The sequence below is a fragment of the Palaemon carinicauda genome, chromosome 22 (genome assembly GCF_036898095.1).
Source record: "Palaemon carinicauda isolate YSFRI2023 chromosome 22, ASM3689809v2, whole genome shotgun sequence".
Taxonomy (NCBI): domain Eukaryota; kingdom Metazoa; phylum Arthropoda; class Malacostraca; order Decapoda; family Palaemonidae; genus Palaemon; species Palaemon carinicauda.
Window position 1 is genome coordinate 66,469,168 of NC_090746.1, and position 25,876 is coordinate 66,495,043.

Below are 25,876 nucleotides of genomic sequence, written 5' to 3' on the forward strand. Positions count from 1 at the left end.
TTTGAGACGTACTAAGCCATTACGTGGACAATCAGAAGCTTTATGGTGCGCCATTAAGAAACCTTCTTTACCAATGTCGAAGAATGCAGTTTCTTATTATATCAGACTTTTGATTCGAGAAGCTCATTCCCATCTGAATGAGGAGGACCATGCTTTGCTGAAGGTAAGGACACATGAAGTTAGAGCTGTCGCAACTTCAGTGGCCTTCAAACAAAACAGATCTCTGCAGAGTGTAATGGATGCAACCTATTGGAGAAGCAAGTCAGTGTTCGCATCATTTTACCTTAAAGATGTCCAGTCTCTTTACGAGAACTGCTACACCCTGGGACCATTCGTAGCAGCGAGTGCAGTAGTGGGTGAGGGCTCAACCCCTACATTCCCCTAATCCCATAACCTTTTTAATCTTTCTCTTGAAATGCTTTTTATTGTTGTTTTTGGGTTGTCCGGAAGGCTAAGAAGCCTTTCGCATCCTGGTTGATTTGGCGGGTGGTCAAATTCTTTCTTGAGAAACGCCTAGATTAGAGGTTTTGATGAGGTCCTTTAGTATGGGTTGCAACCCTTCATACTTCAGCTCCTAGGAGTCGCTCAGCATCCTATGAGGATCGCGAGGCTCAGTAAGGAAGACGTACTTAAAAAGGCAGAGTAATTGTTCAAGTCGACTTCCTTACCAGGTACTTATTAATTTTATGTTTGTTATTTTGAATAACTGCTAAAATGAAATACGAAATACTTAGCTCTTAATGTTAACATATATGCTGGTCTCTACCCACCCCCCTGGATGTGAATCAGCTATATGATCACCGGGTAAGTTTAATATTGAAAAATGTTATTTTCATTAGTAAAATAAATTTTTGAATATACTTACCCGGTGATCATAAATTAAAGGACCCACCCTTCCTCCCCAATAGAGACCCAGTGGGCCGAGGAGAAAATTGGTTCTGTGTTGACATCGAGTACTTGAGTACCTGCTCGACAGATGGCGCTGTTGATGTACACCCCCACCTGTATAGCGATCGCTGGCGTATTTCGTCCTTAGGTTTTTCTGTCGGGCAGCAGAGCTGACAGCTATATGATCACCGGGTAAGTATATTCAAAAATTTATTTTACTAATGAAAATAACATATTTCTTAGCTCCAAAGTTATGTTATTTTGTGCAAGTTAGTAAGAAGAGGAGCTTTTAGCACTTGTTGGAGAATGGGTAATATTACTCCACTATGTAAATGTGTTTGTGATAGCTCAAGTCCAACTGATTACTGTCTTGGAGCATGCGATGCCTGATGCCCTTCTTACAATCTGTACAGGAATCCCTTGATTGTGGTCAGAAAGTTCACATGATTGTCCTTGATTTTAGTGCTGCCTTTGACCGTGTTAATCATGAGCCTCTTGTTTTCAAACTGAAAAAGTTGGAAGTGGGTGGTTCATTTCTTAGCATCATTATTGAGTTTATGATTAATCGATCGCAAAGAGATATTGTTTATGGGCACCAAAGTGAGTATAGAAATGCAATATCTCTTATTCCTCAAGGTAGTGTTCTGGGCCCATTACTTTTATTACTATGTACAAATGACATGTGGTTTGGCCAATAAAAAAAGCTTGTTGCATATGCAGATGATGCTACACTTTTTGCATCAATTCAATATCCCGATTGTAAGTAGATCAAGGACAGTGGTACCTCAACATCTGGATCTCGGCATTGATAACGTTTCTTTAACTGTATGACTTAAAATTTTAGGTGTGATTCTCGACAGCAAATTTACTTCTGAGAAACACATTAGGACTGTTTCTTCTTTAATTGGACAAAAAATTGTCTTATTGAGAAAGTCTTTTAAGAATTTCAGTGATCAATCTATTCTGAAGAAGTGTTTCAACTCTTTCATTCTACCTTGTTTCGATTATTGTTCTCCTGTCTGGTCTTCAGCTGCTGATTCTCATCTTAATTTGTTGAACAGGAACTTATGGTCTATGAAATTTCTTATTCCTGATTTAGATATTAATCTCTGGCACAGTCGTTCAATTAGTTTGTTACGCATTTTGCATAAGATTTGTCATAATCCTGATTATCCTTTACATTCAATTCTTCCCGGACAGTTCCATCCTGTGCATAATACTAGGCATGCAGTTAATTCTAATAGTCAGGCCTTCATCATGAGGCTCAATACTACACATTATTCCAGAAGTTTTAATCCAACTGTGACCAAGTTGTGGAATGATCTTCTTAATCGGGAAGTTGAATCAGTAGAACTTCAAAAGTTCAAAGTTGCAGCAAATGATTTTATGGTGAACAGGCTGACATAAGCTTTTTTTATAGTTATATATGAATTATCTGTTTTAATGTTGATGTTTTTTAAAGTATTTTATTTTTCATTGTCGTTTATTTATATCCTAGTTTCCCTTTTCACTGGGCTATTTTTCCTTGTTGGAGCTCTTGTGCTTATAGCATCTTGCTTTTCCAACTAGGGTTGTAGCTTGGCTAGTAATGATAATAATGTAAATGTGAGCTAAGGGTGGGTGTTTGGGGAAGCCTATAGGTCTACCTGCCGAGTCATCAGCAGCCATTGCCTGGCCCTGCTGGTCCTGGCTTGAGTGCTGATCATATGGATATATGGTCAGTCTCTAGGATATTGTCACTGTCCCTTGCCTCTGCCATTCATGAGCTGCATCAAATCCTTGAACTAGGCACTGAGTAGCCGTCAAAACCCCAAGGGCCTGGCTATATAACTCATGTTTCATAAATAGAAGTATTATATTAAAGATTAAAACCATAGAATTTTGTTTGTAACTTTTAATGAATTTCAAAAATATATATATGTATATATTCATATTCATGTGAAAATATGTCATTGTATGCTTGAAATATTCAATGTGTATGATATACATTATATTGTAGCTTAAATTATAATTTCATTCAACATTTTGAATGCATAGGCTAGTTCCTAAAACCAAGTGTAACCCTTAGGGTACAAACATACATTCTGATACAAACCTATATCTGTGTTGGATTACCAAACACTTATGCCCTTTATAAAACAAAAACTTTTCATTTAACATAAAAATGGAAATTTGGATTTTGTTACATTTAAACTGCACTGGTGCTCTTGAAAAATAATTACATATTTACATGTTCAAAACACTTACAGCAGAAGCATTGTGCTTGTAAATTACACGTTGGATGGCATTTTACATTACCCTATGATTAATTTTCAAGATACTATATTACAAAATAGATAAAACTGTTCGTTGTTGCATTGTCTAATTATTACCACTGGGAAATGTGTGAACACTGAGAAAGAACCCTCTTTAAGGGAATGGCTGACATATCACAAGAAAAGCATTTTCCTCACTGCTAGACTCTGGTCCTTTGCTTGTAGCAGATCAACTGGAAGACAAAATTTTCTGTTCAAAAGAGTACGGTATATAACAGTGTTGGTTTTTGAACTTGCACAAAGCATTGTGGATGGATGAAATTTTAAATAAATTTCATGGTTGATAAGCAAATAAGATCTTATAAGATTAAAACTTCTCATATATATATATATATATATATATATATATATATATATATATGTATATATATATATATATATATATATATATATATATATATATATATATATATATACACTGTATATATATATATATATATATATATATATATATATATATATATATATACACTATATATATATATATATATATATATATATATATATATATATATATATATATATATATATATATACAGTATATATATATAATCTTAAGTAATTTTTATTTTAAGGGAAAGTGACCATATATAATTTATGTAATCTTAGTTTAATATTCATTGAGTTAAAGGAGGGATTTGTTTCAACCAGTCCACTGTTTTCCTAATTACAATTTATGGAAATCGGTCATCTGAGTTACTTTCTTTTCTTACACTTTAGGCTATTGTGCAGAAAATGTGTTGAAACTTCACTTGAAAATGATAGTTATGTTACACTGATATAGTATTTCTTTCCATTTAATTTAAGACCACTTGTTTATCAGTACATTTTAAAACCAAAATTCAAATATAAAGTCGATGTAAAATATTCGTTACTGTATTGTAGTTACCTTTCAAAAAGTCTAGATTGTAGATGACTATCGTATTTCTCCATTCACAGGAGTCTGAGGATGGTTGCCATTCACCTTGCTGGAAGGTCCATGGCCATTTGATATAGTAACTTTTCCTGATGTGTCTGTACCAGATATACAATTCTGAAAGAAATGAAAATAAATGTCAGATATTAGGGTAATACACTTCACCTTATTTTGTAGGATTATGAAATATATATCACACTCCTGGCTATTCCTCAGACATATGAGGGTCCGTCTATATTCAATGCAGCCATGTCTCCACAGATCACTGGCCCAATCTCCAATCCCTCCCTCTTATTCTCTCTCTCTACTGTACTTTATATAAATTTGTCGACAGGTATTTCCAGAACTTTCTATCTCTAATTATGTAGTTACCTTGTAGATAACTGACTTAAATTGGCTAAGAAGGTGGCCATATGGTGAGCTTGATTCAGGGAGTGTCCATCATGAGAGTGAGCTTGTCACAGAGTACGTAGCGGCAACGTTTGTCATATGAGTATGGGGGCGGCTCAGCCCCATTGAAATAATGTAATTTTTTAGTTACTACAAATGCCTACTACCTTATTGTTTTTCAATTTATTTCTTTTATTTAAAGATAATATGAAAGGAAAAATTGTTTCTAAATTTTTGTCATGTAAGAGTAAAGTTTCTTTATAAAATTGGATTTACAGATTAATGTTTTTTTTTTCTTTTTGTGTTTGAATGACTAATTGGCCATAATTGAAAAAAAGTTTTAGCAAGTTTTTTTTCCAAAAATTCTGTCTTTTGAGGAAACATACTTTATAAAAGTACCCTGGACCAGATGCTCTTTCTTGGTTATGTAGCGACTTTTTAGCAATGAAACAAAATTTTTTCATTTAAAAAGTATTTTGAGTTATGAAATATAGATAATCTCTTAGCAAAAAATGCATAATCTGCATTTACAGAATTGAGTTGTGCCCCTTAAGGAGGGGTGGAAACTTTTATAATTAATTCATAAAGGTTAAAGGTGTCTGGTTTCAGTTCCAGTTCTATCAGAATAGATGCTCACTAGAACGTCAGCCGGGCAAGCCCAACCCCCCACTGTGGTGCCCTACCACAGCAGTAGCCTCCCCAGTAAACAGCTTAAACTCACGGGCCTGGGCGGGGATCGATCTCTTGCCACGCGAATGCGAGGCAAACACGTTACCACTGTACTAGCCAGGAGGCTTGCCTTTAATTTTACCTCATTAGTAATGTGGAACAAAAGTTGAAAGAATGTCATAATTCCATCAATTTACAGAGAAACAGGGAGAGAAAGAAAGACAGAGACAGAAGCTAAGGAGGTGGATCATCTATACCCTATCACATTTCTCGGTACGTTGGGTATGTTAAGGGTGTAACCCCCTTTTATCCTTTGTAGTGGAATTATTAAGAATAATAACAATTTGATTGTGATTCGTTAACGAATGATTGCTATATGATATGAATAAAGTTGTTGGCCACTTGCTTACAGTTATCCATTGATTGAACAAGTCCTAGGTGTTGTGGTAAGACTAGAGCTCGATAAAAGACTAAATCATGATCTGGGGTAAAGCTTAAATCCATATGTATTCATTGGAGCTCTTCATCTTTGTCCCTTTTAAATTACTTTGTTATTGATGACTCATTTTATGTATTAATATTGATGGTAAATTTCCAATTTGTAATCATTGCTCTTTTTATTTTTCTAGCCCTGGTCTTCATTTTCTTTGTCTATTCAGTCTTTGCATAATTATTTAAAACAAATTTTCCTTGTCACTTTTGACTAATGTTGACTTCAATTAAACAATAATTTTAATTTTGAGTCACTTTAGAAACATGATCCTTAAATCTTCATTTGAAATACCTTCATTTTATCTTGAAAATTAAGGAATATCCTGCAAATTGTAGAAGCAAAGTTTTATTAACTAGCTATTATATGTATGTTATTATAAACTTGAGGTAAAAAAATTGTCAAGAAATATTGCCGTGAGTTACCAGTAAGGGTTTTCTTATACTTTTAATTTTTAAATATTTAACTTAGCCGGTGAATATATAGCTGCAACTCTGTTGCTCGACAGACAAAAAACTGTACAAAAAAAAACTCGCTAGCGATCGCTATACAGGTTGCGGGTGTGCCCATCAGCGCCAACTGTCGGCCAGATACCAAACTCCATGTAAACAAAGACTCAATTTTCTCTCTGTCGACGTGTCGACAAGACGTACTTTACTCGCTGTTGACACTTGGAGTTTTTCCCATCATCTTTGGTGAAGTACTATATTCTGGTTTGAGCTTTCGCAGTGCAGGTGTTTTATCTTCATCTTAAATCTTGAACTCGTTTGGATAGATTTAATTTTTGGTGACAAAGAGAGTATGGACTTTCTTTGACTTTTAAATGACCGACCCTTCCCTTAGACGGAAGTGTGTTTAGGCTTTTAGTAATTATCTTATCACGTTATAAATTAATTATAGATTTTCCTCTTCGATTAACTTTCCATTTATAATAAACATAAAAAATAAATTTTAATGTTTTGTTTATATGCGACCTTTCCTGAGAGTAGGCGGTCCTAACTTGGAAACCGAAGTTAATCAACGTTGAGCCCTTTAAATCGTAAATAGCTTTTAAAGAGCTAAGGATTTAAAACTTTTTAAATGAAATATTTTATGAAAGAATTTCTTTGAATAGTCTTCGTACTGTTTTCAAAGATGAACTAACGTTTAATTTATTTATGCTACGCAGTTTGCGCTCTATCGTTACGATAGAGAGAGAGTGTATCACGGTTTCACTTTGCAGAAAGAGTAAATCGATTCTGACATTTTGTTCATTCTTCTTTCAAAGCTTAAATGTTTTAAATTCTATTTTAAAGGAACTTTTTAATTGAAAAACCTTTCAGTTTTTTCCTTTGGTCAAATAACATGTTTTTTTGACGAAACGTAATTGGGCTCTTCTCTTAGGTGCGAAATCAAGAGAGAAAGAGAGAGATATAGAGACGGAGGGAGAGAGAGGAGAGAAAACGTTCCGTTCAAGCGGGTAACGTTGTTCTCGAGTTACTCTCGTCCCTAGTCTCTGTACGGAGAGAAAGGATAAAACGTTTTTAGTTTTATTCTCGTCCCCAGGCAATGTACGGTGAGAGATTGAAAACGTAGTTTTGAATGAACTAGTGTTTATTCTCTTCCCCAACCACTGAATTTTTTTATCTTAAGAGATGTTTACTGTTTTTTTGCTGGTATTAATGTGCTTGCATTATACGCCTGATTTCGCATTTACTACCTTTTGATGAGGGTAGAATTGCGTGCTTCAGGTAGAAATCAGTAAAAGTTTCGATTTCAGTGAAATAAGTGCAAAACAGAAAATCGTAGTGATAAAGTGATATTGCGCAAAGTGTTACAGTGTTGCGTCCGAGGGTTCGTCTGTTCGTGCCTGTCGTTCACCTAGTCCGGGACCTCTTGCAAGCTCCCAAGCCCAGGGGAGAAGTAATGTCATACGACTTATGGGTTCGAGAGGCCTTGATCAGCGAACAGACGTTTCCCTCTATGGTATCGGGTGTATCTTACCAAGATCTCCCCTACCATAAGGCGAGAGAGACGTTTTTCTCCTCGTCATCCGAAGGCTTTTCGCATAAGAAACCTGTAACAAGGTTTCGAGACCCTTAAGCGAAAGTCAGTCCTTTCAGGACAGGTCCAGCGTCCTGGTTGCAGCCATTAGGACAGCTCTGACCCTATGCAGTCATCGGAAAACTGCTCGCCGCCTAACAAAAGCGTAACACAGACTCCGAGAGTCTTTTTTGTTGGCAAAGTGTTGCGGTCACAGACGTTACCCTCGTCTCTTACCGCAACCATTTCCGTGGATCCTTAATGGGTTGTACGGCAAGACATGCAGAATATGCTTGCCTCCCTTATGGAAGACTATTCTGCCGATTAGTCCGTTGAGTCTAGCCGTTTATCTCATCGATATCCTGGCTTTCAGCCAACCTAACGTTCCTTTGTGCATCCTGTTGACGTTGGCGTAGCTAAGTCACGTCAGTCAGGTTGTTTAGAACCACACTCGATGCGGTCTCGTGTGGATTTTCAGCCACATTTGGACGTTAGGCCACTTGCTGATGCTCCTGTTGATGTTCAGGACGTTCGCTAACAATCGGAGTTGACTTGTTTTGACGCTGTGCGTCAACCTCCGCATTCTAGAGTTGTTTTGACTGCTCAGTCTAGGCAGTCAAAGCAGTCTCGAGTGGACGCTGTGCGTCCTCACGCACCTGTTGTTGTTGACAGTTCAGTTGTTGACAGTTCACAGACTGTCAAGCAGTTACATGACGTTGCGTCCTGGTCCGCTACTAATGCACCAGTGTGTGTGGACTCTGCTTGTAAAGCATTGCCACCACGGTAGGTCTCTCCCTTGCTTGAGACTCAGCTTTTATCGGACAAGGTTCCTTTAGATGAGGAAGTTGCTGTTCCCCCTCCTACTGATATTCCCTTGAGGACTCTGTCAGACGGAGAGGAGCCTAAAGCTGCTTAGCCCTCTATGGACTTTAATTAAATCATGCTGATTTTTAAGGATCTTTGTCCGGATCTTTTTGTAACTGCTGCTCCTCGTTCGCCTAAACGTCAGAGCTTACACTAGGCCTAGCTACTTCGAAGCTGTTGTTTATAAGCTAGTGCTCTCTCGCTCTCCTAGAGAGCTTTACGTCTGCTAGGCGACTGGTTTATCACCAGGAGGAGTTTGGGGGATACAGCCTTTGCTTTCCCTTCTTTTAAACTGGTTTATAGAGCGAGAGTCTGATATGACACGAGAGAAGTTCTCGGCTTGGGAGTTCCTGCCTCTGCCCAGATAGACTTCTCAAATCTCGTAGACTCTCCCTGGCGCCTGGCCAGGAGACGCTCCAAGTTTTTTACAGGTCAACTTCACAGCTGTTTTCGAGCCTTTGAAGTTTTGCTGTACAATTATGTCATGCATAAACAAGGCTTTCAGGGATGGAAAGCGGTACCGCCTCAGTCGCTAACCCCGTCTGTTTCCGCACCTGCTCCCGTAGACCCTATTGGGCTTTGCTGCAAGACATGCAGTCCAAGCTTGCGTCCTTGATAGAGGACTTTAATGCGGAGAAGGTTGCTGCCGAACCTTCTGGCCAACAACCTTCCAACCGGTCGGTTGTGCGTCCTGTTGACGCTGAGGTAACCTTCTCGCGTCTACCAGTTGAGGTGGTTCCTCCACCGATGCGACCCAGTGTGGGTTGCCAGCCGCACGTTGACGTTAAGCTACGCTCGGAGGTGGTTGTTGACGTTCAGGACGTTCAACAACCATCAGAGGTGACTTGTTTTGACGCGGTGCGTCAACCTCAGCAACCTGGTATGGTGTTGACTGCACAACCCAGACGGTCTAGACAGTCTCGGGTGGACGCTGTGCTTTCTCGCGCACCCATGGTTGTTGACAGTTCACAGACTGCGCAGCAATTCCATGACGTTGCGTCCGGCTCCGTCACGCATGCACCAGTGCGACCGGACTCAGCGAGCCAGACGTTACCCACTCCGTTGCCGTTTCCTCATCAGTTTTCGGATGAGGAACTATCTGATGAGGACGTTGCTGAACAACAAGACGATCAGCCCCCAGAATAGATCAAGCCCTGCTATCCATCCAGAAGATGCTGAAGAAGAAACGCTGCTCAGTCAGGCTGTGGATGAGTCTGGTGGGGACGCTGTCATCCCTGGAACAGTTTGTATCACTAGGAAGACTACACCTCCGTCCTCTTCAATACCATCTGGCTTTTCACTGGAAAAAGGACAAGACGCTAGAAGCGGTCTCGATCCCGATTTCCGGAAAGATAAAGTCTTGTCTGACTTGGTGGAAGGACAATATCAACCTAAGAGAGGGTCTTCCCCTGGCTGTTCAGACTCCCCACCACGTTCTCTTCTCGGACGCATCGGACTTGGGCTGGGGCGCGACACTGGACGGTCGGGAATGCTCAGGTCTGTGGAACTCGAGTCAGAGTGCATATCAACTGCAAGGAGCTGTTGGCAGTTCATCTGGCCTTGAAAAGCTTCGAGTATCTCCTTCGAGGCAAAGTGGTGGAAGTAAACTCGGACAACACCACGGCCTTGGCGTACATCTCCAAACAAGGAGGTACCCACTCACTGACGTTGTACGAGATCGCAAGGGACCTGCTCATCTGGTCAAAAGGTCAAGACATCTCCCTAGTAACGAGGTTCATCCAAGGCGACTTGAACGTCATAGCAGATTGTCTCAGTCGGAAAGGGCAAGTAATTCCAACCGAATGGACCCTCCACAAGGATGTGTGCAAGAGACTTTGGGCCACTTGGGGTAAACCATCCATAGATCTCTTTGCAACCTCGCTGACCAAGAGGCTTCCAATCTATTGCTCTCCAGTCCCGGACCCAGCAGCAATACATATAGATGCTTTCCTCCTAGATTGGTCACATCTGGATCTCTACGCATTCCCACCGTTCAAGATTGTCAACAAGGTACTGCAGAAGTTCGCCTCTCACGAAGGGACAAGGTTGACGTTAGTTGCTCCCCTCTGGCCCGCGAGAGAATGGTTCACCGAGATACTTCGATGGTTAGTAGACGTTCCCAGAAGTCTTCCTCTAAGGGTAGACCTTCTACGTCAGCCACACGTAAAGAAGGTACTCCAAAGCCTCCACGCTCTTCGTCTGACTGCCTTCAGACTATCGAAAGACTCTCGAGAGCTAGAGGCTTTTCGAAGGAGGCAGCCAGTGCGATTGCTAGAGCAAGGAGAGCGTCTTCCATTAGAGTCTACCAATCGAAGTGGGAAGTCTTCCGAGACTGGTGCAAGTCAGTTTCTGTATCCTCGACCAGTACCTCTGTAGCTCAAATAGCTGATTTTCTCTTATACCTGAGAAAAGGACGATCCCTTTCAGCTCCCACTATCAAGGGCTACAGAAGCATGTTGGCATCGGTCTTCCGGCATAGAGGCTTAGATCTTTCCAACATAAAGATCTGCAAGACCTCCTTAAGTCTTTTGAGACCACCAAGGAGCGTCGTTTGGCTACCCCTGGATGGAATTTAGACGTGGTACTAAGATTCCTCATGTCAGACAGGTTGGAGCCGTTACAATCAGCCTCCCTGAAAGATCTCACTCTTAAGACTCTTTTCCTGGTATGCTTAGCCTCGGCTAAAAGAGTCAGTGAGATTCATGCCTTCAGCAAGAACATCGGATTTTCGTCGGAAAAAGCCACTTGTTCGCTGCAACTTGGTTTTCTAGCCAAAAATGAGCTGCCTTCTCGGCCTTGGCCTAAATCTTTCGATATTCCCAGCTTATCGGAGATCGTAGGCAATGAACTAGAAAGAGTCTTATACCCTGTTAGAGCTCTTAAGTTCTATTTAAAGCGTACTAAACCTTTACGAGGCCAATCTGAAGCTTTATGGTGTTCAGTTAAGAAACCATCCTTGCCTATGTCAAAGAATGCTTGGTCAGACTTTATCAGATTGTTAATACGAGAAGCTCATTCACATCTGAGTGAGGAAGACCGAACTTTGCTTAAGGTGAAGACGCACGAAGTTAGAGCTGTAACAACTTCCGTGGCCTTTAAGCAAAATATATCTCTGCAAAGTATAATGGACGCAACCTATTGGAGAAGCAAGTCAGTGTTCGCGTCATTTTACTTGAAAGATGTCCAGTCTCTTTACGAGAACTGCTACACACTGGGACCATTCGTAGCATCGAGTGCAGTAGTGGGTGAGGGCTCAACCACTACAATTCCCTAATTCCATATCCTTTTAATCTGTCTCTTGAAATGTTGTTTTTTATGGGTTGTCCGGAAGGCTAAGAAGCCTTTCGCATCCTGGTTGATTTGGCGGGTGGTCAAAGTCATTTCTTGAGAGCGCCCAGATTAGGGGTTTGATGAGGTCCTGTTGTATGGGTTGCAGCCCTTGATATTTCAGCTCCTAGGGGTCTGTCAGCATCCTAAGAGGATCGCGAGGCTCCGTAAGGAAGACGTACTTATAAGGCAGAGTAATCGTCTAAGTCGACTTCCTTACCAGGTACCTATTTATTTTGTTTTTGTTATTTTGATAACTTCTAAAATGAAATAAAAACTCTTAGCTCATAAGATGTAAACATATTTAACTGGTCTCTACCCACCACCCTGGGTGTGAATCAGCTATATATTCACCGGCTAAGTTAAATATTTAAAAATGATATTTTAATTATAAAATAAATTTTTGAATATACTTACCCGGTGAATATAAATTAAACGACCCTCCCTTCCTCCCCAATAGAGACGCAGTGGGATGAGGAGAAAATTGAGTCTTTGTTTACATGGAGTTTGGTATCTGGCCGACAGTTGGCGCTGATGGGCACACCCGCAACCTGTATAGCGATCGCTAGCGAGTTTTTTTTTGTACAGTTTTTTGTCTGTCGAGCAACAGAGTTGCAGCTATATATTCACCGGGTAAGTATATTCAAAAATTTATTTTATAATTAAAATATCATTTTTCTAAAGGCGACCTAAAGACAGCTTAGATAAGTGACTACCGAACATATTCTCGATAAACTGATGCTTCACCCTCTGGTGATAAGGCCTGTGAAAAATCAGTCAGGCTTGTGACTAGCAAACATTTTTACAGTGAGTAATGGCGTCTTGTGTCAACATACTTATGATGACGTTTTGTGACGTAACAAACAAGGGAATGTAGATGGAAATTGAGAAATGCATGAAAAAGCTGAATAAATTTTGTATATATTGAATCCACAGAGGATTATTTGAAATATAGAAAGCAATTATTTAAGAATAATATGAAATGTGGAGGTCAAGAAACTGAATTTCTTAATTAGAACTGAATAAATTTTCTATACAGTAAATTGAATCCACAGAGGATTAATTAAAATGTAGAAAGCGATTATTTAAGAATAATGTAAGATGTAGAGGTCAAGAAACAGAATTTATTAATTAAAACTGTAATACCTCTGCTTGTTCCATTTCAGTTAAAACTTCATCCAATTTCTGTACCAATTCATTGGCATCCTCCATGCTGAAAACAATTGGGGACTTGAATTTGAGAACATTGAGGTAGGGTCCATCGTTACTTAACAGGATATGCCTCTCCTTCAACCTGTAAAATAAGAACAAAATTGTAATGGGGTTGATATTTTATACGGTATGTTGAATTATTTAAAGTAGGAGTTTCACAACCTTTCTTGATTAAATTTGTCAATTAGACCTCACCTTTGTTTTCTGATCCACTTTTTTTTTTTTATATTTGGTACAGTAATTATACATGGAAAATTAATCAAGTAATAATATACAGTAGTACTACATTTAAGACGTTACGTTAGCTGATTGGCTCGCTGGTGTAAATCACAAAGTCGCCATTTTACATCCTTGCCAAATTTACGGGGAAGGATAAGATTGGTACAAAATATCTCTTATTTTCTACCTTTTGTTAATATAGGCAGCCTCTGCAGTGGCAGGGTCACGCGTTTCTCGACTCTTCACCAAATCGATACCCAGGAACATTCCATTCCCTCTCACATCACCTGTTTATGATAAAAAATTTACATTAAGAATTCCTTCTCATGTGATGGAATTACAATAATAACTTTCTGTACACAATACAAACTAAATACAGTACAGGATAAAAAGATGTTGAATTGCATAATTTTGTGCTAAATAGAGCAGGTTAATGAGAAACCAATTGTAACTACAGAAATATAACTCATGCTAAATCATTTACTTGGTATTAATTACATATGGAGTCTCAGTTTTAATGATTTGAAGGAAAAAGATAGTTTTAATATCAATAGGTCTTAGGTAACAATATATAATACAAAAGACAAATATTAAATGCCATTTCAATTATACTTTTCCAAGATTATCATGAATCCTGAAAAATAATTAACAATTTAGGCATAGTGCTCAACACCTTTTAAAATTTATTAATATTCTAAGAGATTAATAAATAAAGTTAACCAAGTCTTCCAAGTCAATTTTATAAGAATTAAGGATTTGAACTTTGTTATTGTTAAGTGATGTAAAGATTATAATATTACTTGCAGACAAAGTTGCATCTTTAAGTTTGAATCCAGAACATCTTGGAAGCGTTGAGAACAGAATCATTACCATATTCAATTTGGCTATTTAAGAGTAATTATATAAATGCACCATTCCGGGATATTTAACAAAAAAGTTTAAAACTACATGATACTTGGACGGCTATTCATGCAATTTAAAGCAACTGTTGAATGAGAGATATAATAAATTCAACTTGAAACTGAATGATTTCGGTAATGAAATTACCTATAAGTTCATGTTTGTCTTTAAGCTTGTTAAATTCTTGTAAAAGATAGTTTCCAATTTTAGTTGCATGTTCCATGAGATTTTCATTCTCAATGACTTCTAAAACTGCATTAGCTATGGCTATGGAAACTGGATTGCCTCCAAATGTGTTGAAGTATTCCATTCCTGTTGCACCGAAGCTTTCAGCAATTTCCCTGAAAATTACGTTTATGAATAACATTTCTTACCAGCTAAAATAACTGAAGCTACCTTGCAACATCTAAGATAGTTGAAGTGACTTGCGATGGATGCTTATAATTTATTATTGACTATATTTTGTATGCAAGGTAACTTATTTAATATATTCCCTATACTTGTGAGAGATATAATGCCATCTGATATGATTCTTCCTATTTCCAGCATCTAAGTCCTGAGTCAATCAATGGAAATCTGTTGCTTAGCAGCTGAAACAACAGCAAAGGTAATGTAGTACAGTAATGATAGTAATCATGAATTACATTTCTATCTAAATATATGGAACTTTACCTTTACTACTATCCAAATCTATGGCACCTTACCATTTCTATCATTCTGTATTTTTATCATTATTAAGCAAACCTGTAGGATGTTACCATTTACAATGTGACTTGTGAACCACTGAAGATGCTTACACTCCAATCTGTTTTTCCAATTTCATTTTAATTTGCTCCAATTTTCACCTCACATAAATTAAAAGCAAATAATTTCAGCAGTTCCTATGATTCTAGAAATTTAATTAACCTCCTAATGGTAATAGCGATTATGTGGTACAGTATAATAAGAAGGTACTGTACAAGGCTAAGCTAATGGATTTTGAACCCTTAGGGAGTTTTTAAGTTTCTCTCAAATTTTTATTTTAAGCCTGTACCAATGGCATGTAAATCGAGTGAAAAGCCCATGCTTATAGGTGTATACAGTACTAGTTCATGAAAAGTATTACAAAAGCTGTACACTACTGTCCAAAAGTATTTAGACAAACTTGAATAAGCTCATTTCAGAATGCAATTGTTCTTAAATAATCTGAAATGTATAAGATAAATAATCTTTGAGCTTCCAGGATCTGAGGTACAGTAAAATCTGATATTTTGTTTTTGTACTTTTAACTTGTATAATGTCTAGTATGGTATGAAGAAATACTTCTAAAGTAAATGAAGAAGCTGTCTATATAATATAATGCCTGTCTTTCTATTGTGGATAAGGCCACACTGAGAACAAACCTCACCTAGTTGTTATGACAGCAGATACAGGATGTCCGTTTCCCATGGGTTTCCCCAAAGTAACTATATCGGGAACTATGTCATCTCCTTGACACTGGAATGCCCACATATGCGACCCGACACGGCCAAATCCAACTTGTACTTCGTCAGCTACACATACCCCTCCAGCTGCTCTTACATGCCTGTCAGGGTATTATTGCCAATATGATGAGTGTGACTCTACAATTTGTTTTACATAATGATTGCTTGTTGAAATAAAAAAGTTGTGATCAATAATATATATCGAACAGTTGTTCTATTTCCCACTGCATCTTGCCATTGGGAACAAAGGTTTTTACATACATCACTGCAAGAATTTAATTTTTATATCTTATTTTGGCCCAGCTTTTCATTTAAAGCAAATAGTGCTTTAACTTCAATTTTTTTTATGAGTATACTGTAATATGATCATATCAATTATAGACATAAAGCATTTTCTTGAGCTTGACTCATTGGGAAGATTAATTTTCCCACCTTTTTAATAATAATAATTATCAACCACTGAAAACTGATCCAAGTACAGTACAATATAAACTACTGTACAGTATTATGAATAAACTAGTGTGAGCAACCCGTTAAAAATGATGGCTAAATATTTAGATGGATATGCACACACAGATTCAACCCTTCCCACATCATCCCTCTTTCCCAACTACAACCCCTCTCACTAGGGTATGATTACTCCCTTCTACCCGAGGGATGGGGAAAGATGGAGTAGTTATAAGCTATATGACTCTGGTGAGCATGACTGGAAAGATATATCCAGACACTTCCTTTTTATTTTAGAGGGGAGCAAGTCAATCAATCAGTGATGCAGTTATAGATAATTTTTGAGGTACCCATTTGTCATATGCCTTGATGTACCAAAACCATACTTACTTGTATACCTGTCGAAGGTAGCCTGGGGGATAGATGATCTGACCTCCACAGCTCTGCATAGATTCCGCAAAGAATGCAGAAACGCCACCACCTCTCTCTGTGGCTTTGTCACACAGTACCTTGACCTCATCGGCATATTTTGTCGATAATTCTTCAATGCTGTAATCTTTGTCTGTGTACTTTCCACGGTATCCATCAGGAACTGGTGCCTAAAATTTAATAAAAGATTTATAATATCCCTTTTTGAGTGGGGATAACTTAATATGGGGAAGAGATTTGTATATTGCCATGATCAGCAAATCTGTACTAATCAGGGCCACCCATACCAAGTTGGTTTGCTGTGAGCGATCAGACTAAAGTCTTCCACTATCACTAATCTGCACTGGCAAATGAGGGAATGAAAACTGGTCAAAACCAAGACATGAATAAGAACATGTCTGAGGCCTTTGTCCTGCAGTGGACTAGAAACCACTGTATTTATTGTTGTGATTAGTAATACAGATGATCCATGCAAGGTACAGTACTGTATGTCTTCAGACAAAGTTATGAATTTTACTGAATAATTAAAATCTGTTTAATATATTTTTTACATATGCCAAGTCATGTGTATCTTCAGTCTAATACAGTATGAATATTTCACTTAAAAAGAGTAGTTATGCAGTAGTCAAATGTTTTTCAAAGAATGATGAGCAGTTTAATGCAGTTTTGATAAAGGCAAGTAAACTATGAATGCTTCAAAAAGACATTTCTGAAATTATTGTAATAAAGTAAAGAAAAGCTTACCACATGCACCCATTCCCTCTGTCCTTCTCCTCCTGGATGATTAAACTTGTATGGCGAGATGTCAATTAGGGATATAACGTGGCCGTGATATGCACTGTGGAGGAAGTGATGTTAGCAAAATATTTAGAAAATAATTATTAGAATAACTGACTAATCTTAGGAATACATCTTAATAGTGAGAGATTTAGAGTATGCAAATTAGATGTAAACCAAGGATAGTCATATTTCTAAGCTCAAGAGATTAGAAAAAATTAAATTTGAATCTCAAGTTATTTGTAAAAAATCATAAATAAAACATATCCCTATTTGTAATGGAAAAAATTGATAAAAAATCATTACCACCAGAAAAATTTGTAGATTTTTTCATGCAAAATGTATCTTTAATTTATTACCAGAGCTTTAGCAAATTTGGAAATATTAAATTGAAATGAGATTTAGTAATATATCAATCAATGGTGGCTCATATTAAAATATTCTGAGGACTGTATTGATATTTTTAGATATGATTCAACTTTTAACTACCGTAAGTACAGTTTAGAGTGAGGAAAAGGTAATATACAATACAGGCCTACAAAACATTTGATTCAGAAATGTACTTGGTATTACTGTAAACATGTGTTTTTTGGGCTCAAGCCATGACGTCCTAATGGAAGGTTCCTTTAGTAGCTTCCCAAGGGTATATATGACTACAGTGATATTCCCAGAGAATCAAACCAAAGGTTTCAAAGAATTCTAACTTCTGGCATGAGTACCCTTAAGATTTACTCTCAAGGATATTGTATATAATCAGGGGACGTATTCTTGATACGCCACATGGTAATCTGCACCCCGAATAGCCTTTACGCTTCGAGGGGGATACGTGGCAGAATTAGAAGGGTAGCCACATCAGAGGTTACCCTGGTTCCCCTACTACTATCGTATCACAACTGCGCCAATTCCCTCTGGCGGTCATTCCTAATTTTGTAGCGCCTCGCTACGATGGTGTTCCCTGTTGATCTGACATTTTCGATCGATTTATAAGGATCTTTATGCTTTCTACAGCTTCTTTCATCCATCTAGAAAGTTGAGTATTTATTCTTTACAATATGTATATTAGTTCCAGCCTCACAATGAAATTAGTGTATTTATTGTGATTGGATCTACGCCGATTACCGGTGTCGCCATGGGGCTGTCGTTTGTTGGGCTTGTGTTATTTAGTTAGCAGAACAACATTCCTGGTTTAAATAGCATTAATTGTTATTATGAAAGCTATTTAGGCATTTTATAATTGTAAAGATATTTATATGCATAATTTTCCCTTTTCTGTGTCGATCGTATATGTCAGAGTTTTGGTAATTTTAGGTAACCGAGATCTTGCCTTGCCTAGGTAACCCAGCCTAGACAACATATACTTTCGACATTTCCCCGGTTACCCTTGTGTATCGGTTATCATTCATTGGAGATTGATATCTCCTGGAATTGTTATAGCCGATACTCATCTCGAATAGAGATTTATGGATAATCTCTCTTCCCTCTGAGAGTAGCCTTAGGCTACAACTCTATGTGTCGGCCTTGAATTTCGAATTCAGGCATGATTAGCCTAGAGTTTTCTGTCTCATCCCTTAACAGCAGACGACAATTTTTGGGATTCGATCAGAACCTCAGAGTATTTAGTCTTATGTCGGCAGTCGGTCGGCGGGGTGAATTGCATTCCCCTGCCGGCTGAGCTGCCGGCATAGGAGGCTAGCCCTCCCTAGGCTACACCTAAGTGGTTGCATGATGCCGCCACCTTCTCCCTGTGGTCTAGTAGAATAGTCCTATGCTCGCAGACCCTAGGCTGTAGAGTAGTATACTCATGTGGCCTAGGATGGCGCCGGCATTGGAACTCTGTTTCTCCCTTGTTGAGAGGAAATGGCATGGCTGCCGTCCCCTTAACTGTATTAGCACCTCCTAAGCTGGAGAAAAGAAGATTCTCCTGCCGCTTGGGGTTGTGCCGGTACTGAAACAGAGTTTCTTCAAGGTGTGTAGGTCCGGCAACATTGCCGGCCCCTTCCATTCTTCATATAGGACCCTATTCTACCCCCCTCCCCTGTTCTTTTACGATGGCCGAGCCATTGTCTTTCCTGGGCCGGCATCCTGCAACCTTACCATTGCCGGTGGTTTGCCAGAGCCGGCCAGACCCCCTCTCCTCAGCTGACAGCTGTCGGCGACTGACGGCTTCCGGCGGCCATGACAGCTGTGGGGGGGAGGTCCCTTCTGTCACCAAGGTTCTCCAGTTCTCCCTTGAACTGCTGGCCACAACTTCTGTTGTCGGCGTGTTGCTCTGGCCGGCAGTAGACCGGCACAGATAGGTACTGACTCAGTTGGCAGCTGCCGACTGTACTAGTGCTGCTGGAGGCTGGCCTGCAGTGGTAAGCCGGCGATGGTATTTGTGGCTAGATGGAAGCCTGAATGTTACTTTCTCCCCTTCCATTTGAACCTTCTTTTCGGAGAAAGGCAGTAAAATTAGACTTTTACATCCTTAATTACTGTATACATACACAGTAATAAATAGCCTTCACTCCATGCTTTCTCTCTTTCTCTCTTAGCTAGCATGCTAGATGTTCCGGCAAGAGCTAGCTAATCCGGCAACATGCCGGCTGAACTACAGTACAGGTCTATACAGGTAGTCAGTATATTTGCAGTATAGTATATACGGCAGATGGAAAACTAATGTATATATTATACTAGTAGTTATTTCCAATATATCTTGGGTATCCCTGCCCAGGTATTTGCTGAACCCAATCCTATATTGATAGAATAATATTTCGTCAATATTCGGATATGAAATCAGTTTCCATTTACCCTACAATATTAAATTTCGTAAAGGCCTGGTGGTGTGTCACCTCTAACCTTTAAAGGGGAGAGCCCTTATCCCTGAGTTTCCCTGATCAGGAAACTCCCTGATTTAATATTGTAAGGGAGGCCACAGCAAATAGATTGGGTGGGATACACAAATATATGTCTTTTATCTTTCCTAATCCAGTTGGCCGCCAGATGGAGCAGCACACTGGCTGAACTACATTAGATATAATTATACATTAGCCATTAATTTGCAGTATGGTATATACTGCAAATAGAAAACTGTTGTATGATTATGCAGTAGTTATTTCTACATATCCTGTGTACCCTTGTGCGAGGTTCTGCTGGTACCGCTCCTATATCGAAAGAATGGTATTCCTTCGATACTCTGATTGTGAAATCAGTCCTTACCTCACAGTGTTAAGTATAAGGGGGGACAGTGCCTTGTACACTTCTCTACACCTAGGTGTTCGACCCCCTTTTTACCTGGAATTCCCCAGTTGGAGGAATCTCCTTATATTAATACTGAAGGGAGGTAACAGCTTTGGCTTGCAGGGGATACACAGGTATGTGTCTCCCACTATCCCTTTATAGCTTCCTGTCCTAAGCTATTTTGTCAAAAGATGACTTTTGCAAATTGTTTATCAGTGTGATAATCAATTGAGTACTCATTTCTGTTCTCCTTTCCATACAGGAGGAACACCAGATGATGCATCGCAGTCTTCTGCAGGAATAAGAGTGAGTATTTTCACGGACATAATACATGCAGGTTTCATACCCCCAGCAATATTATTTCCGAATCCCCAACCCCTTCTGAGACGTTCCGGCCTGTAAGTAGGCCGGACCTTATTGTCCGAAGGTCTCGAAAATCCCAAGTTAATAGAATCTAGGGAAACAGCTCGTAACATCTTACGCAATGGGGTGTGAGGTTTCTAAAATCTCTCCGAAACCATACCTACCAATATTACAGCTTCATAAATACACAACCTCCTGTTCCTTATCCCTCCTTTCTCCACTCCAGTTCGAGGGGAGGAGGTGGGGATGGGGGTAGCCCCCCCCCCCCCCTCGCTTCTAGTGCATACACGATGGCAGTCTCAAGCTGTCGAACTACGGTTGGTTTGGTTTCAGGTGTCTGAAACAAAAAGGCAGTTCAGTTACGAACTCGCGAAAAACACGGAAACTCTACGGGAATTGGACCGAAGATTTCACTTATTCATTGTGGTAATTGGCAATTTGGTGATCCTTTTACTGGCTCGTAGTGATAACAATGACGGCAGTCATTGATTCACTGTCACATCTGACTCCGCCGCCGAGAGCCGGCAGGGTGTGCCCTTGGTCACCATCCAGTCAATGGCGGGGTGGGAATGCCTTCAGTCGGCAGCCCGCCGACAACCGGCGAACTGCCAACAGCCCGAGGGGTCGCCGACGATTCAGCGGGCTGCTGGCTATGCGTATAGTTTTCACCATTACCCAGTCACATTGAATGATGGCTAGGATGGTGTGCCTTCTGTCGGCGACCCGCTGACGACCGACGAGTCACTGACATGCCGGAGAACTGCTAGCCATATCGGTACTGAAGTACTGTGCCAGTTGACTTATCCTCAAGTACTAGCCTTGACGGTAGTATGCCAGTTGTATAGGTGTATACAATACCCTGTACATCTGTAGTATAGGACCATATCACAGACAGAAATCTTTGGTACATAACCATACAATAGAATAATTTTCCAATACTCTGTGCTTCTAAGCACAATCTCTTGCTGAGACCTACCTGATTTGGGGACTCACTTCCCCCTTTTCTTACGCTGACTCTTCATCAGTCTCTTCGATTCTCATTATTAATACCCTGGATGTAGGTGCTGTTTACGCTACTATATCCTTATGGGCTAGAATCTTCCATTGGGCCCCCCTTAAAGAGGATGCCCTAGAATCAATAATTAGGAAGGTCGCAGCAGTTGGCTGGAGGGATTCACACGTATGTGTCTTTCCTATTCTTTTCCAGCGTACTTATCCTAAGCCTTATACAATAGAAAGGAATTTTCTATTACAGTGAAACATGACACTGGAAAGCTGATATAAACAAACGGTCAGGTATGACCTAAAAGGAGGACTGAAAAGTTTCTTAGTTCTCCTTGGGATGTTCAACAGCATCCCACAGTCACAATGGCCGTTGTTCCACAAACGGTCAGATATGTACACCTTCTGATCATGCGAAGCAAACAAATGCTTCTGGTAGGAGGGAGGTTCCTTCCGGATCGCTGGACCTTCGATCCTTGGGTCCAAGGCCTAACCAAGATGAGACTAGAATGGAAATAGACATTATTCCTCCACCATCCTTTCCTCAACTCTTCCTACATTCCAAAACCCCCCTGGAAGAGTATACCTTAGAGTTCTAGAGGATACTAGCGGTAAGGAAAGTAGAGTCCATCGATTTCCAAGGAAGGCTATTTGGTGTTCACGTGAAGGACTCAAGAAAACTCTGAGTCATTCTGGACTTGTTGCAATAAAACAGCAAGTTCAGAATGTTAATCCTTCTGAACATAAGGACCTTATTCAATAAGGGGTGTTCGCAGTCTGGCTAGACCTGAAAGATGTCTATCGGCAACTTCCAGTCAGTCACCCCCTCCCCTCCTACCTAGGATCCAAGTTACAGAAGATAACACATATCCTAGACAAGATTCTCGTCGGACTAGATTCAGTCCTAGGATCTTCACGGATTTGGCAGACACAGTCGAGCGAAACCAAGCCTAGAAAGAGTTCAGGCAACAAAGGACCTGGACAACAGGCTGGGGTGGGCAGCACCCGAAACGGCTGGTCTATGAGCATCCATGGAGATGATCCGGCCCCCGGAACATCGGGGATGCAAGATAACTTCAAGTCTCGATTCTCTCCAGCTCAGGGGCTTCAATGTTTTTAAAAAATCATTGAAACCTGTGGTCACCCTAGCTCTCCTTTCCCTTGGAATGTAAAAGGAGATCGCAAGGTTGGTCAAGAGACTATGGTAATCAGTCAGAATACCTAGACGCTAACAGGGAGGAGTCTTGAACTCTCTCCAGTTCATGATAATGACAGACCCAGTGCTACGAGCACAGCTATAAGATGCGTTAAGGGCTGGAGAAGATACGCATCAAACGCTCAAAGAGATCTAAAAGGACCAATTATGGTCATTCCTCTTCACTTACCCTACAATGACCAAAGGCCACAGGTGCGTAGGCCATGTTAGCCCTGTAATGGGTGGGGAAACTCTCTACACGCAGATCAGACCTCCTCAGGCTGATCTGGGGCATCAAAGCGATAATGAGCTCATTTCATTAGGTGACGTTAGCCATCCCTTCCCTAAGGGAATGGCACCTATCAGCAGCTCATGTATAAATGATCCGCAAGGTGACAGCGGATGCTCTTCTCGGGCTCAAGCCAATAGAGTTGGAATGGTCCACGGACGCAGACCTATTCCCTCCCAGATGGGAACAAGTCCCCGAGCTGCAGATGGATCTCTTCATCACGAGCGTCATCAAAATACTATCTCGATATATAGCCCCATACGAGGATCCTCTAGTGGAGATAATAGACATCATGTCTCTAGAATAGAAGGGATGGACTTAGGAATTCCTGTTCAGTCCATCCAATCTCCTGCGGAAGGCCCTCTACATGCTGAGACCCTTCCAGGGAAGAGGGGCTCTGTTGGCTCCCAGGTAGCTCAAGAGCACCCCGTTCCCTGTAATGAAGGAACTGAGGCTGAGGCTGGTCCTAGTTCTGCACCTAGGATTATCCAGGAGATTCAGAAGTTTTCTACCTTCGATTTCTCACAGAGCACCCGATCCCTTCATCTTATGAATTCCTTGCCCTAACGGTTAGGAAAAAGACTTGGTATCTCAAAAGGCAAAATAGAATTCCTAGAAGAATACAAGTCTAGTCAACTAGAAGACAATACGAGTCTTCTTGGGAAAAGTAAGTTGCTTTGTAAAAGCAAAAGGACCGGAAGGAATCTCATGATCTTCTGCCTGTCCTTCTCTGTCCACCCTTATAATCAAGGTCTGGCGGCCAACAGCACGATGGCCTTTAAGAAAGGAGGCAGTGCATCCCTGGATACTGTGAGAAAATTGGTTCCTCGGCCCTGTCCCCATATGAACCCTTGAGTAAGCACCAAGAGTATGGCCAGCTTTGCGAGAGAAGTCGCTTGATTGGATCTTTGGGTCCATGGACCAATATCTACGTGCAAGTCAGCCTCGACTAGACCTCTTCTATATGCCCTTTAAGTGGATCTGACGAATGAAATCTTTAATAAGATTCCGAAGACATGTGCAAGGCTTAGGCCTGCACCACCACCAAAGCCCATCTCATGCGCTTTGGACAAGGTCCTACATTATGCCTCATCTGTGAACAATGAGGATTGTTCCCTCAATGATCTAACCCAAAAGGTTATTTTTCTGTTCGCTATAGCCTCTGGGGCTAGAGTTAGTGAAATAGTGGCCCTATCTGGGGATGAGGGCCACATTAAATGGGAGAACTGCATCTCTTTCCTGATCCAACCTTTCTCACTAAGGACAAGCTACCCACTAAGAGGTGGGGTTCCTGGAGAATCTGCCCACTGAAGGAAGATGTCTCTCTATGTCTGCTAGAGTGCCTAAGGTCTATCTTCGTAGAACTTCAGACTTCAGGAGAAACAGCTCTTTACAGGAGAAACCTCTGGATCAAATTATCCGTACAACTGAGGGCGAAGCTCACCTACCTTATTCGCGGAGCGGATCCTGACAGTACCCCTGCAGATAGTGATCCAAGAAAAATTGTTTCATCACTGAACTTTTCAGTGTGTTGACTTGAGCCTCTTCGCTCCTTTATTGGATGGAGGTTGTCCAGAATGTCTTACAGACACTATGCTAAGCAAGTCTATGATTTGAAGCATTATGTGGTGGCGGCAGGTGGTATTTCGGACCCTGTCGTCTAGCTCTGCGATGAACAGTCAATTGATTGGGACTATCAATTAAAAGGAGAAGGGGTCAGCATTTTTCGTGTGACCTCCCTTTGAATAAGTGTTGCCAAGGTAACACTAAATCTGTTCAGAATCTCAGGTGTGAAATTATACGGATAACAGATAACACTAGTGCCGTGTGTACATAGTACACAGTGTTGTTAGACTATTTCATGTACAGAAATTATAAAGAGAAGTCTTATTAAAAGAGCTTTTCTTCAGTCAGAGTGTGGCACTCATCATTTCTTCCCCTTTCAAAAAAGGGAACATTAATTTCTGTATACTGTATGTCTCTTGTATGATTTCCTTATCATGCTACATTCATTTAGCATGTACAGTAGTCATTTATTAGAAATAAATGTCTATTAAAATGCAGTTGCGTCCTAATTCGCCCGACAATTGCATGTTTAAGGTGCCAGAGTTCCTTGACTTACTCATGTAAGTATTTCTCATATCATTGTATGCTTACAAACAACGGATGGGGACACTGATATTGGTTCGGCAATATATACAAACCTTGAGACCGTTTGTATTCTTAGTGTATACTTATGTTTGTTCATACAATATATGCTACCTTGAGGCCCCTTTTCTACTGTCTAAAATGACTTCCCTGCAGGGGGCAGGAAGCACTAACATTGTTATGCTTAGTGATAATGACGGATAACGGCAACGTCATTTGTCTCAATTGGACCTTCTGGCCGTAGAAATATTGTCCCAAGGTTAAGGCACTGATGAAAATCCACAGATACATTAATTCAATGGTATGCTTCCATCAGGATGTCATGGCTTGAG

General features: G+C 40.1%; 1 protein-coding gene across 1 annotated transcript in view; it reads right to left on the minus strand.

Annotated features, from left to right (window-relative positions):
- Positions 1-2,805: 2,805 nt before the first annotated feature.
- Positions 2,806-25,876, minus strand: part of LOC137616504 (5-phosphohydroxy-L-lysine phospho-lyase) — a 48,490-nt gene continuing 25,419 nt past the window's right edge. Inside the window, exons 5-12 of the mRNA XM_068346326.1 lie at positions 17,296-17,389; positions 16,513-16,721; positions 15,600-15,776; positions 14,360-14,553; positions 13,500-13,599; positions 13,028-13,175; positions 4,093-4,236; positions 2,806-3,376 (exon numbers count right to left, since the gene is read on the minus strand). Coding sequence (XP_068202427.1) covers positions 4,120-4,236; positions 13,028-13,175; positions 13,500-13,599; positions 14,360-14,553; positions 15,600-15,776; positions 16,513-16,721; positions 17,296-17,389 — 1,039 coding nt within the window. The 3' untranslated portion in view covers positions 2,806-3,376; positions 4,093-4,119. The remainder of the gene's footprint in view (positions 3,377-4,092; positions 4,237-13,027; positions 13,176-13,499; positions 13,600-14,359; positions 14,554-15,599; positions 15,777-16,512; positions 16,722-17,295; positions 17,390-25,876) is intronic.